We start from the raw sequence: 15,171 nt of genomic DNA, 5'->3' as shown, positions 1-15,171 counted from the left end.
ATAAATGATTGCTTTCCACTTCAGAATTCCTGCTCGTATTCAAGTATCACAAAAAGGTTTCAATATCATGAAACTAAGAACAAAGAAAATATGCAAAAACATACCTTGGATATCAAAGTGTAGAGCAAGGATTTAATGAGAGGTGGGTTTCTTTTCAGGGTCATGTACACAGGACCTTGTTCTTACTGTTAAAATCTACATGTCTAGTAAATAATGTACATTGTGACAAAATAAATTTCTACAACTAAACAGCCTTAAGACTCAATGGATAATTGCATCATACAATGGGGTACTGAGCAGTACAAACCAGATTCTAAATGTAGTCGCCTATTAGCTGATCTCAACCATACATCAGCACTACAGTTGGCCTCCGTCCCCCTCTGTGCTGCAGAAATATAAACCAATACATCAATCAGGGCTCTCTGTCTTGCTCAACATCCTGTGTGCACACCAGTTAAGGATAGGATTGGGCTCAGTAAGGTTAAACAGATATTCTGAAGGTTTACTTGATTTTAGGGAGTGGAGTCTAGGAAAAAAAAACAGAACTTTCCCTAGATTATAATAGAAGTTTGATAGATTCAATGGGCCAATACTGATATGTGGGACAAATAGAACTAACTAGGCACTTCAACACCGTTGTGGCTCAAATGGCCATCTTCAAGCAGCTCAGGGCACAAGGTCAGTTCAAGGTTTGAGGGTCAGCTAGAAAGAACTGCTCTGTGGCATCCTAATGTCTATGCTATTTTATTCTTTTCTGTTTTTCTATTACTATCTTACTGTACCTCAATTACATTCTTCCTCTGTTACTCTACTTTTTATTTTCTATGTCTGTGTTTATCTTTTTTCTAATTCTGTTACTCTTGTTCTTGTTAATCTCATGTTGTATCTATGTTATACTTGCGCTTTCTCTTACGCTAGTATTTTTGTTGCACTCTATCTTTTTGTCTTTGTTACTATCTTCTTGGGACCAGGGTCACTTGGACTAGCTGGAGCAAACAATCATGGAAATCACAGTCGCACATGTATTCGCAAAGCTGATGTGTATTAGGGCTGAATCCTGGAGCACAGGGACGTATGCAATTATATCGGTCCACCAGATGGGGAAGGTGCATTCGGGACCAAGCCTGTTGATTTTGTGGGGGGCTGGGAAACATGTCAGACAAACCGGAAGGTAGGAAGGGAGCTTTACAGATAAGTTTGAGACTATTTTGTAAATTATATTTTTCATGCATGAATTACATAATAAAAGTGACTTTTTAAAAAAAGATCAACAGCGGAGTGCGTGCCAAACGCCACAGCATTTGTATATCGAATAAGTTCTGCATTTTTGTGACTGAATCAAATATGACACTACAGAGATGGTTCTGCTGTTTGGTTCCTATTTATGGAATCCTATTGGTTAATAGAAAACTTGGAAGCCGTAACCTTTGGGGTCAGATTGGTTGAAGAAAGTGGAATTTAGTCGGAGATCTGATTGCTCTCACGTATATTTCTCTAGCCCTGCCCACACAAAATGTTACAATACAACAATTACAGCTCACAAATATACGTTCACAGAAAAAAAAATGCTTTTGGAAGTGTTCTGGGAGTATAAGCATATGTACAATTTGACAGAATTTCCCCAAAGATGTTACACTTACAGGAACAATCAAAGTAGAATGTGCTTCTTCAAGTTTGCCTTTCAGCCACAAGAAATCTTGATAACGCCTACGAACTTCATACTCACAAGAGTCAAATTCACTACGAGTGGTCTGTAAAATAAATAGCATTACATAATAGCACAGAACAGTAAAGATTATCTTGAAACAGAAATTCTTAGACTTTTTACATTACAAAAGACATGTTGATATTGGAACACAAAATGTTCCAAGATTTCTTTTGTCTGGTTAGCTGAAGACTTTCATGTTATACACAGAAAGTAATGAACTTATAGCACATAATATGATTACAAATAATGCTTATTCAAATGATTAAGTCTCGAGTATTAACAGCAAATTAGAAAACCAGATTGAAACTAATTTTGTTGTATGAAGCAGGCGATGATCCAAAATGCTCTGGTAAGTGACAAGAGCTTTGCAAACATCTGTTCTGGATCACCTTCTGTTCATACTACTCAAACTGGCGTGAATATTTGTATTTCTTGTATACAGTAATTATATAAAATCTATTGGTGACACCAACCTATGGGGCAAATGACGAGTGAGATATTGATAAGACTTAAAGATGTGGACCAATTAAGTTGATGGGCTTAAGAATGGCAGATAAGTTTTAATGTCTATATGAATACAAGGCCTGAATAGGAAATATTAGTACAGGGTGAAGGGGTTCTTGATGGCAAAAGTGGAAAAGGAAAGGATACAGCTGCCATGATAAAATAATGGGATGAAAGATGGATAAGTCCCCTGGACCTGATGGCTTACATCCTAGGGTCTTAAGTGGCTGCAGAGATAGTGGATGCATTAGTTGTAATCTACTAAAATTCCCTGGATTCTGGAGAGGTTGCAGCGGATTGGAAAACCACAAATTTAAAACCGTCTATTTAAAAAAGGAGGGAAACAGAAAACAGGAAACTATTGACCAGTTAGCTAGCATCTGTTGTTGGGAAAATGCTGGAGTCCATTATTAAGGAAGCAGTAGCAGGACATTTGGAAAAACATAAGTCAAGCAGAGTCAGCATGGTTTTATGAAAAGGGAAATTATGTTTGACAAATTTGCTGGAGTTCTTTGAGGATGTAACGAGCAGGATGGATAAGGGGGAACCAGTGGATGTGGTGTATTTGGATTTCCAGAAGGCATTCGCTAAGGTGCCACATAAAAGACTACTGCACAAGATAAAAGTTCATGGGGTTGGGGGTAGTGTACTAGCATGGATTGCGGATTGGCTAGCTAACAGAAAACAGAGTCGGGATAAATGGGTCATTTTCCTATTAGCAAACGGTAACTAGTGGGGTGCTACAGGGATCGGTGCTGGGGCTTCAACTATTTACAATCTATATTAATGATTTGGATGAAGGGACCGAGTGTAATGTAGCCAAGTTTGCTGATGATACAAAGATGGGTGGGAAAGCAAGTTGTGAGGAGGACACAAAAAATCTTCAAAAGCATATACGACAGGCTAAGTGAGTGGGCAAACATTTGGCAGATGGAGAATAATGTGAGGTTATCCACTTTGGCAGGAAAAATAAAAAAGCTAATTATTATTTAAATGGGAGAGAAATTACAGAATGCTGCAGTACAGAGGGACCTGAGGGTCCTTGTGCATGAAACACAAAAGTTAGTATGCAGGTACAGCAAGTAATCAGGAAGGTCAATGGAATGTTGGCCTTTATTGCAAAGGGGATGGAGTACAAAAGCAGGGAAGTCCTGATACAACTGTACAGTATATTGGTGAGGCCACACCTAGAGTATGGTGTACAGTTTTGGTCACCTTATTTGAGGAGGGAAATATTTGCATTGGAGGCAGTTCAGAGAAGGTTCACTAGGTTGATTCCCGAGATGTAGGGGTTGACTTATGAAGAAAGGTTGAGCAGGTTGGGCCAATACTCATTGGAGTTTAGAAGAGAGAGGTGATCTTATTGAAACATATGATACTGAGGGGGCTCGACAAGGTGGATGCAGAGAGGATGTTTCCCTGTGTGAGTGAATCTAGAAGTAGAGGGGCATAGTTTCAGAATAAGAGGTTCCCCATTTAGAACTGAGATGAGAAGAATTTCTTCTGAGGGTTGTAAATCTGTGGAATTCTCTGCCCCAGAGAGCTGTGGAGGCTGGGTCATTGAATATATTTAAGGTGGAGATAGACAGATTTTTGAGCGATAAGAGAAAGAGTAGAGTTATGGGGAGCAGGTAGGAAAGTGGAGCTGAGCCCAGGATCAGATCAGCCATGATCTTATTAAATGATGGAGCAGGCATGAGGGGTCAGATGGCCTACAACTGCTCCTATTTCCTATGTTCTTATGATTAGTTGTTTACTAAAACTTTCCAGATACAATTCAGAGGCGAATTAAGTACTTGGACACAAAATATTTGATCATCACCTAAAACAAACAAACTCACATCTGAATATAGTCTACTGTTAATTCAAAACAATTACTGATTAAATAATACGAATTAAGCATTTCAAATAAAATAGCATAGGGTTTTTAAACAACTCCAGTTGCACCTACCTCCATAAAAACAGAAATTTCAGGTTGCCTTCTGGTAGCTCAATTTTCTAATTGCCTTGAACCACCTACCTCCTCTTCTCTTCTCTCAAATTGTGCAGAATTCAATTTTTCTTTAAATTGCCACACTTGTAATTTCTCATATTTTCCTTATTTGAAATAATTTAGCTTTAATGCAAATAATGCATTTTCTTCCTCCCTAAATCTGATTCTATACAAGGCATTTGTCAGTCCATCGAGAATTAGTGGGCTGTACCCCATCCCCCTTTTTTCTTTTAGAAAGTGTCCCCACCTTTCATATTTCTGAAAGTAGAGGTTCTTGGTAATAAGTACATAAGCTATTCAAAAAGTAGGCCATTCAGCCCCTTGAATTCAATGAGATCATGGCTGATCTGGGAGCTAACTCCACATAGCCACCTTTGGCCCATACCCCTCTGATATTCGCTGCGCAAGAGTTTTTTCTTACATCATCTTTGATTCTTTTGCCAATCATCTTAAATCTGTGTCCTCTGGTTCTCGACCATTCTGCCAATGGAACAGTTTCCCTCTATCCACTCTGTCTCGACCCCTCATGATTTTGAGCACCTCTATCAAATCCCCCCTCAATCTTCTCTGCTCTAAGGAGAACAACCCCAGCTTCTCCAGTCCATCAACATAACTGTAGTCCTTCATTCTTGGAATCATTCTTGTAAATCATTTCTGCATCTTCTCTAAGGACTTTACATCCTTCCTAAAGTGTAGTGCCCAGAATTGGACACAATACTCCAGTTGGGGCCGAATCAGTGTTTTATACCGGCTCATCATAATTTCTGCACTTTTGTACTCTATACCTCTATTTATGAAGCCCAGGATCCCTATACATGTGGCCACATTCCCCTCAATTCCATGTACCATTAACTTGGCCAATTAAGTATCTTACGTGGTATATGGTCAAATGCTTTTTGAAATTCCATATCCACCTCCTTTTTTTTCCTGTAAGAAGAATTATATAATATATGTAAGGGGGTAAAGTATAAAGTAGACAGACAGATGGTCACCAAAGTGGATACTGAAGGTAGTGAATTGATGACATGCAAGATGGTTCAGGTTAAAAGGGCTCATCAGTATTAGGAGGTTGTGAGGAGTCAGGAGTTCCTCCACCTCAAGGTAGGGATTGTAATAGATCACCTATTAATAGATTGTATGCAAAACTCGCTTATGGCTGTATAACATAAAATGAAAACTTTACATATTCAGGACATTTAAGGGAACAAAGGGCAGAGTTGACAACACCTTCTAATTGTAGCAGCAGCTGAGCTCATCTCCAAGGACAGTAGGGAGTAAGCTGTCTGGAAACATACCATGAGAAAGGGATAGTTTGCTGAGCTCATGGGAAAGTGATAGTTTTGTCTGATAAGAAACCAGGTGCAGAACTAGCCATGGGAAACCAAGGCATGGTTAACACTGTAGAACAACACATTCCAGAAGGCTGAGGTGCTATGGGAGATGAAGTTGAGAAACCACTCAGCAGCCAGTCTGATAAGGGTCAACAAATCAATGAAGCTCCACTGATGAGCTGTAAGCCAACCAGTGGTCATCGAAGGTTTTGTAGGAGGGTCGCACACCTCGAAAACTGTATAACTGTTCATGTAGAACCCTTGTTCGTTGAAGGTTTATTTGGAACGCTTCCGCTGCATATGATTGAATAAAGATCAATTGAACCAAGATTTCGTCTGAGTGATTCCGTGGTCGCTATACGGGTGGGTGTCGACTCCTTATTTCAGGGAGTCCACCTTGAAGAAGAGAACTCTTCTTTTTATCCTAACATGTATGTCAAGCAAATATGAGCCTTTTAGAAATATGTGCTAACTAGCCAGATTATGTTTCTTAAATGTTAAACAACTTCATCCCGTATTATTGACTCTCGTAGTTTGCCAACTAAAGCAAGACTAACTGGCCTATAATTCCTTTGTTTATTCCCATCTTTTCTGAAGAGGGGACTCACACTTGCTAGCTGCCACAGTTCTGGCACAATTTTCCTTTTCTAGAAGTTTGGAAAATTAGAATCAAAGTGTCCGTTATTCCTAAGTTCCTTCAGAATGCTCAGATGGAAACTATTAAAATCCTGGTCATTTGTCTACCTTAAGTCCGAGTCTACCTTAACTTCTCTAGTATCATTTTTCTATAAATAGTAAGCTCCACTAACTGTTCTAGGCCCACCTCTGGTGGCTCTACAATTCAAATAATTCTATCTCCTTGCTACATATACACCTAAAGCTAACTTTCCCTTTCAACCATCCCAAAGGCTCCTATTAACCGTCCTGTGGGATAGCTCGCAACTCTTTTTCGGTGTACACCATCTCTTTGCCCCTTAACTGGTGCGCTTGCCAGGGTAATCATAACTCTTCCCTCCTACACTATACATCTAACCAGTTAATTATCTTCTTTATGTACTGGCTAACATGTGACATTGGTAATAATTCCAAGATTGCTATTTTTGTGATCCTGCTTCTTAATCTCCCTCCTGATTTCTGGAATTTTCTGTACAGACTCTCGTAGCAGCAGAATTTCCTATTCTTCCCTATTTTGTTGGTTCCGACATGAACCATGACCTCTGGCAGATCCCCCTCTTTTTCTATATGAGTTTCTGCATTTGTTTCATTATATACCTGGGAGGCAACTCACCATTCAGGACTCACATTTACAGAAATTAATCCTCTCAATGTAGAATATTTTATTACCACTGCGTTACTACACTAAATTCCTTCCCCTTGGATAACCATAGCACTGTACGCTCCACGTTATTGTAGCGCTGTTTATGACTTCTACTGGAACCTTCCTTTTCTCTTGGAACCAGTAACCAACTTCTTTTCTGCCCCATTATTCCTCACGAGCTGTGGGGTACCACCTCTTCCAATGTGTGGTCTAGAAACTCTTAATTTCAGACCGATTCCAATCATTTCTCAAGCTCACTAACTTAAGTTTGAGCAAGTCAACCTGGAGGCACTCATGATTGGTGTGGACAGTAGGTTTCCAAAGAATTCCAAGTCATGTCATGCAAGTTTTGCATAACATTGCTTTCCACTGTCCTACCATGATAAAATAATTTGAAAACTAAAATATAAAAGTAGTTTCAAGTCACTATTCAATTCAGGCCTAACTCCATGTACCTCACTCACTCACTTACTAACTCACTCAGTTGCCTTCTCATTTTGCTGGCTGCTCACAACTTCATTGCCTCTTGCTGGTATAATCTGCTCAATCCTCAAAACGAGACATTTAACTGCTTGATCTTGGAGATTCAGGTCCCCTCTCCCTCGATACAGAATTCCAATTCAGGCCGAGCTCATTTCCTCCCATTCTCTGAGCAGAACATCACCGTTAATGACTCATCAGTAGGCCTCTCACGAGCACAACCTGATTATATATCTGATCACTCGCTTAGGAATTCACACACCTGAAACAATCTCTCGATTCAACTTAGATCAACATAATCCAGTTAATTTAATAAATTTTGCAATTAAATTACGCAGCACAATCCTCATGCAGCCTCAGTTACACCAGCAATCAACTCCTGTTTGGGCCCCTACATTATCTCAGTAAAAACTGTCAGCGCCTCCAATCATCTGCCTTTCACAGCTTCATCATCAAAGACTGAGAATTGAACTTTGAACCTGTGTACATTTCCGATTAGCTGTCTGATAAGTTATTATTTAATTGACTATTCAGGTTGTCTGCTAAGATACTGCCTCTCCTCAAATCCCATCACAAATTGGTTCATCATTCTCTTGGAGAAAGATGGATCCCAGATTACCTTACATTTGCCCTCATTCTTCTTACAATCTAATCCCATGGAATAGGACAGCCTTTAAAACAAAATTTCCATCTTATCACACTTATTATAACTTGCCCACCTTGCCAACCAATTGTCTTATCAACCCTGCTGACAAGTCTACATGAGTTCAATATTAAAATTCCATTGTTTTAGTTAACCAGATTGCCCAATTCATTCTTATTGTGCAAGATGATTTTATAAGTATTATTGGGCCCAAATTTGGCCCTCCGTTTTTTTCCGCACACCTCCGAGCCCCCCGCTGACATTTTACCCGCTGAAAAAACTCCCTGCGATCATGGTCGATTCTCGGGCCATCTGTGGAGCTGACGTGGCGTACAATGAAGAGGGGGGTGGGGCCTGATCTGAGTGACAGTGTGCCGGCAGCACACACATGCACATTGCAGAGTTCACGCATGCTCAGTGGGGCATTAACATTGGCAATCGGCCATTTTTAAAATGGAGAACCTCTGAGTTTTGGATGCCTGCTTGATGTTTTAAAAGCTATAGGAGTGCTGTTTGGAGTACTCTGCAAGAAATCAGCTGCTAAACCTTCACAAGGAGTGCTGCATAGGTGAGAATCATTCATTGCTGCAAGCAAAATAAGGACTGTGTGTTTTTAAAAATCACTGAGTGTCAATTCAATAGAGCAATGCAACACCACACCGTGCCCCAAGAACGAAGAATTGGAGGTACTAGTGAATGTAATCGAGGAAAGATGGCAGGAGCTGGATACAAGCAACAGAGGTCGCGCAAAGTGCCACCCAAAAAAATAAACGCTGGAACAAACTTGTAGAAGATTACTGCGCAATGGTGAATACCCCAAGAAGTGGAAGGCAGTTTAAAGAGAAATGGCAGGACCTTGGTCAAGCAGTTCGTGTAAGTAATATTTTCATTTGTCAATGGAATTGCATCTGTAAATGTGACTACCTGTATATGTCCCACCCAACAGAAAGACCCCCTCTCTAACAAGTTATGTTTTCATCTTTGCAGAAGAAATTGGCCCACAATAAAAGGGAAAGAACTCGAACAGGAGGAGGCCCACTAAATCTGCACCCACTGACACCCTTGGAACAGAGGGTCGCTGCTTTGATGGATCCTGCCTGGAAAAAAGCAATTAGTACTGCACAAGCTGGGCCCACACTCGAGGGAGAGGGTAAGTACTGAAAATTACTCGTGGTCCTTCAAAACAAACTTGCTGCCTGGCCTGCTACGTATGAGCCTACTCATGCCACCCATCCTGCCCCCTCCTCTGCTGCTAACCATTTGACTGTTATATTTTGCAGAACCTGATGCCAATCCTGAAGATACAGATGATGATTCAGACGTGGGCGAACCAGACCAACTCTGTAGGGGGGAGGGGGTGGTCATGGAGAGATATGAAGGGGGGAATCTTGAACTTGCATTGCCAAGCACTTTCATGATTTCTGATTCGTCATTCCGTGGTTTCAGTTCATCCCCGTCCCTGCATAATGGTTTAGGGTCTGGTTCGACATTGGATGCTGGAATGCAGTATGGAACACTCAATGCCCCACTGTCCAAGGTTCTGGGTCCAACTCCTGCTGGAATGCAGTATGGAACACCCAGGGGCCCACCGTCCCAGCCTGTGACTCCACTGGAGGGATTCCGCGAGACAGACCCAGAGCGAGGCCAAGGAGAAATGTACCACGCTGTCCTGAGCGGGAGGGTGCAACAGATGTGGCTCAGGTGATGGCATTGGGTGTGGAGACCAATGAGCTTACCCGATCACTCGTGAACACAGTCAGTGGGGTGGGTGATGAGGTAACAACACTGATGGCAGAAATAGCAATACTGTCACAGGACATGAGGGAGGACATTTCAGAGACAGCGGGAACTACGGCACAGGCTATCAGGGAGGTAGCTGCTGCAATAAAGGAACACAGCCAGGCCAATCCACTGCCACTCCCAAGGCAATCCCCACACCAGTTTCTGTAGAGACCAAGCCGTAACCCCCGCTCCCCCCATGAAACAGTGCACATTCACCGAGATGTGGATCTGAGATGGGTGCAGCCTTTCTTTGCTGCTGTTGTTTTTGATTTTACTTGTAACTGTTTTCTAATGGAAATTGTTTTGTAAGTTTTGTAACTTTACAACTTATAAGTGATCTTAGGGTTTTTAAGTGATCTTAGAGTGTAAATGTTCTCACATTTTGTAAGTTATTAATTTTGCATCTAAAAAGTGATCTTGAAGTTTATGATTTTAGAGTGTAAGATTTTTCACATTGAAATTGTTTTGTAACTTTACAAGTTATTTAGTGATCTTAAAGTTTTAAGTGATCTTAGAGTCATATTAAAGTACAGTTTGATAAAAAAATTACACTAAAGTACATTCTAAAATTTTCAATAAAATATTTTTTTTACATTGAAACTGAATCATGTTCCATTAACACAACACACAGCCCAGCTCTTCTCACTCCCCAAACGGTCTTTTGTTCTCTCCCCCTCCACCTCTTCAGTCATGTGACTTCTCTATCTCTCCTCATCAGCAACCCTCTCCCCTCCCACCACCCCCCCTGCAGAGTTCAGCCTTCTCTCCACATCCCCCCCAACAGCCGGCCGCGTTCTCTTTTTCTCCCCGCCCCCCCCCTCTCTTCCAAGGCCTGCCACGTTCTCCCGATTTTTGCCCTGGCCGAAAGGCTTGCCAGTGTCCCGCACTTTGCCCTGGCCAAACGGACTCCAGCATGGCCAGCCTTCAGTTTAAGGTAGGATTTGATGCAGTACTTTTATTTGTTACTTTAATTATTTACTTCACTTTATTTTTTATTGAATGGTTATTATTGCTTATGCTTTGTTTAGTGCTTGAAATGTAGTTACTTGCGCCGATTCCTTAACTGTAAGGCCTTTCTGTGCCGACAAAAGTGGACACATATGCTGCCCTAAAAGTTTAGTACAACTTTTTTCTGGCCAAATTGGCATAAATGGTGTAAGTGGCTGGGAACGCCCCCTTTTGAAAAAACTGACCCAACAAAAAACCTAACTAACTCACTTACATTGGTGCAAATTAAATGGCCATAGTTGCAACTAAAAAGATACACCAGAAAAATCAAGTTACACCAAAAAAAAACGGTGCAACTCATGGGGAAATTTGGGCCCATTATTTCCATTGCAGATTTTCACATAAAACATTGTCAATAACAAAAGTTCTAGGTTGGTCAGGGGATTGCATATGGGTTTAAATCATCTCTGCCCAGAAATTCAAATTACTACAGAATCTCTCTCCCCTTTGACATACTGACATAATTCTTTTCTAGTGCTAGATTTCAGGGCTTGTTTTCCTCCACCCTTTTCTCTGCAGCTTTCAGTCTACCAACAATCCTTACAATAGGTTCAGGTCATTCATTGGACTTGATAATCCAGCTGGTTCACATTCTTCATTATGCACAAAACTAGCATCTACTTTTGTGGCCTTCTTCGTGGAGGTTCCCAACAGAGAGCAGGGACCCTGCATAAGTTTATCTAAGTTTTCTTGACAATTTCTGGTGGATTTTCAAATTTCACAGATTTTCAGTAGCATTCCAATAAGGATTACTGCTACCACTATTAATAAAGCTTCTCACAATATTGGCAAATGTTCAAGTTTCCATCGTCTTGTTTTAAGCAGAACCCAGTTTCACTGCACCACTCCACTATCGTGAAATGACTGCTTTTAGTCTCAAATTTATCCACACAAGTGAACCAAAAATTCTGGCTGCTTGACAATACTGAATACATGAAGGATGATGCTCTCAGCAAGTCTGATTCCTGCCACTGAGCTGAAAAATAAAATGGGTAGTCTGAAGGAAAGCTTGATGGAACATAATTTTTAAATTACTATACGTTAGTTTCATCTGCAGTAACTCCCCATGAAAGTTTTAGCAATTTTAATTAGAACAAGCCATCATTTTAACCAAACATCAAATATAAGAGTGATGGCAGTTGTGTCATAAATGAATTGTCTCCCACGCCCAGCACCATTTTAGAGAAATATGAAATATGAAACATTAAAATTATTCATTTCCTCATAAATTAGACACTTTATTGTACATTCAAATATGCACTAACCAAGGAAAATAGTGAACCATATTTGACACAAAATCCTACTTTTGTCAAAATGAGGTATCCCTAAATTAGTAATTTAAAAGGTTCCCCAATTACAGTATATGAACATTTAAACTGAAAGTAAAATGAATGTCTTTAACTGGAAAAATTATCTTACTGGCCAGGAAACAATACACTAGATTAATTAGTTTGCACATAAAGCATGTTAGCTTCTTCATGAAGTGTCAAAGTCCAAAGGTGCAATTTTTGTTGCACAATTTTCAAGAAGACTCTCAATTGGATAAAGTCTTGAGCTAACTCATTATTCTGTGCCTTTTAAGATTTAAAATTAATCACAAAATCCTTTATTTACAAGTTGATTAAAAACTGCCCACTGTACAAAGACAAATTGAGAAATTTTTCTCTAACATTACCTAAATTTCTATTAATTATCAAATAATAAACAGTTCAGAAAAATAATGCATCTAAGACACCCGACTTCTATGAAATTAATATCAGAAAGAGGACTTTCAATGACAGTATTCAGGGAAGTAATAAAATTGCATCATATTGCAACCCAAATTTCATTAAACATTTTCTAATATAAAAACAAGGCTCGACATCGTAATGTTTAGCTCAATATCCCCACTCGGATAGCAAAAACAAAGTCAACTCACATGCATAGCAAATTATATATAAAGTCTCAAAGCCAAAAAAAGTAATCTTTTTTTGGATAAAATTACATTCCAAAGGCAGATATAAATTTGCAGTTCTACTGTTTACATTAATCAACACCATTGTTTTTAAGAATAAAATGAATTTGGACTACAAGACGTTTTGCTATGATCTCAAAATGAAATCTTAAAGTAAAACAAATAAAATTAAAATAGGCAAGTCAATCCAATTATACCACAAGTATGCTAGATTTAGCATTTGCATAGGCTTGAGTGGTCGACAGCTAGGAAATCACAGTTGGGTAAAATATCAATCAACTGTTTAATATTTTAAAGTTATTTCTGAAAAGTATTTGTAATTTCAACAGCTTTATGCAAAAATTGAGTTATGTGTAGATTTTAAACATCCAGCATCTAATAAAGTCTTTTTGTATCAAAGTGGCCCGGTGAAATAGTGAATAACATTTAAATATAGCAGTTTTGGGATCACTTGGGGCACAGCAAAAGCATGTGTGTAATTTAAGACTACTTGGGGCAATGCTAAGAGCCTGACGAACAGCACGATCTGGTGATCGTCTTTTGCAAAAAGTACCTAACAAAACAACAATTATAAAGGACTGAAAAATGATAAAAGGATTCTGATTTGGCACCATTTTCATGTCATAAATCAAAAGCACATTAGGTCACCATGGAATTCTGAAAATACTTTGCGAGGCGCTGATCACATCATTGATTCAAGACCTGGCAATGTGGATTCAAGAGCCACAGCATCACAGTACATTTTGCAGTTACTTTCCAGGTATCTTCCATCACTCATAAGCTATTATTTACTTGTACCTTCATTACTTTACAAATTTTACCAAAATTAAATTACAGTCAGCATACTGAATTGAATGCTGCAACCCTATTCATGTATAATTAGTTTTGTTTTTACCTTTGTAGCAATCCTGTAAGTGACAAAGGTTTCAATTGCTGTGATGTGATTTTCTGGGTCATCTACCGTGACAAAAAGATCTTTGCTGTCTGGTTCATCTTCCAAAGTGTGTTGATTGATCATAGAAGAAGGAGAAGTCTGCATAGAGATACTGAATGAACTGGCATCGGTGAAACTAGCATCCTGTTGGAAAAGAGATCAAATAGTCCTTGCTTTTCTAAATAGAAATTATGTTAACATAAGATAGCATAAACAGCATTTACATGCAGCTTAAGAATAATCTGGTCTAAGATCTTACTCAAACACTCAACAACTGTACAAATTTCCACTGTGTGGTACTTTGAATAAAAGTACAATCCAGGAACTTGAAGATGTGAAGTTTTGAATTTAATTTTATTAATTGAAATTGATCACATTTTGCACCTATTCACCTAGTTTCAAATATGACAAGTTTCATTAAAAACAATTGAAGACCAATTACATTAAAGTGTACTGTACCTTTTTGTTACCGTTGAATTAGAAAGTTATTAGACATTAACCAATTTTTCTTGTCAAAAGATACAATTGGATCTCCCATGATTTTGCTTACAGTGAATTAGACAATGTATCACTTTATAATGGGCCATATTTTGCTTTTCGCAAGGCATCTAATGGCAGACTTGCCCCTGCAGCTCAAAATATCTGTTCACAAAGTTGCTGAAAGTGCAAAGTGCAGCGAGGGAAACAGAGCACTGGGAAATAAACAGAAGGACTGAGAAGAAGGATGAATTAAAGGGGGAATTTAGTATCAAATCAGGCACAGAAAGAGTAATAAAGAAAGGGAAAGATCGATCGAGTTAAGAGGGAAAGAAAAAAAAGACAAGAAAAAGACTGTTTTTTAAGGTGTCTTTTTTTAAAAATCTCCCTGAAAAATTCAAAACATGAAGGAATAACTTCAGTTATAATAGTTAATTTTCAATGCCAGAGTTTGATTGGCAGTATTTAACAATTATCACATCATTAAAAGGGTACTAATTAATAGGTTAGATATCTGCAGTGTGTTTAGTTAGCACAAATACAGCAACTTCACGACACGCAATGCAGCAGGCAGCAAAATGCAGTTTAGTGGCAGAACTCGGACAAAAACTTTTGGAGATTGGCATTTAACCACACATCTGTTCCTCACCTGAAGTTGCTGTACCATTTACACACAAATAACAGCAAGTGCTATTTGCCTCACTGTTATTTTGACAGCAAATTCTGGCCCTATACAGGCCTATGTTAAACAACAACTATTTGGGAGGGCCACATCGTCCAAACGAGACTCCCAAAGCAAGTGCTCTATTCGGAACTCCGACACAGCAAGCGAGCCCCAGGTGGGCAGAGGAACAGTGGAGGACTTTTAAGGAGCTCTTTCATTGTGCTCAACAAAAATATATTCCAGTGAAAAAGGAGGGCGGTAAGAGAAGGGATGACCAGCCGTGGATAACCAAGGAAATAAAGGAGAGTATCAAATTAAAAACCAATGCATATAAGGTGGCCAAGGTTAGTGGGAAACTAGAAGATTGGGAAAATT

General features: G+C 39.3%; 1 protein-coding gene across 6 annotated transcripts in view; it reads right to left on the bottom strand.

Annotated features, from left to right (window-relative positions):
• snx7 (sorting nexin 7) overlaps positions 1-15,171 on the bottom strand; it is a 119,530-nt gene that overhangs the window by 68,056 nt on the left and 36,303 nt on the right. For all 6 annotated transcript variants that reach the window (XM_070886652.1, XM_070886653.1, XM_070886654.1 and 3 more), the window contains 2 exons: positions 13,617-13,799; positions 1,641-1,751 (listed from right to left, as the gene is read on the bottom strand). In XM_070886652.1, coding sequence (XP_070742753.1) covers positions 1,641-1,751; positions 13,617-13,799 — 294 coding nt within the window. The remainder of the gene's footprint in view (positions 1-1,640; positions 1,752-13,616; positions 13,800-15,171) is intronic.

The sequence above is a fragment of the Pristiophorus japonicus genome, chromosome 8 (genome assembly GCF_044704955.1).
Source record: "Pristiophorus japonicus isolate sPriJap1 chromosome 8, sPriJap1.hap1, whole genome shotgun sequence".
NCBI lineage: Eukaryota > Metazoa > Chordata > Chondrichthyes > Pristiophoridae > Pristiophorus > Pristiophorus japonicus.
The sequence above is the reverse complement of the archived record's forward strand: the minus strand, read 5'-3'. Positions and strand labels throughout refer to the sequence as shown.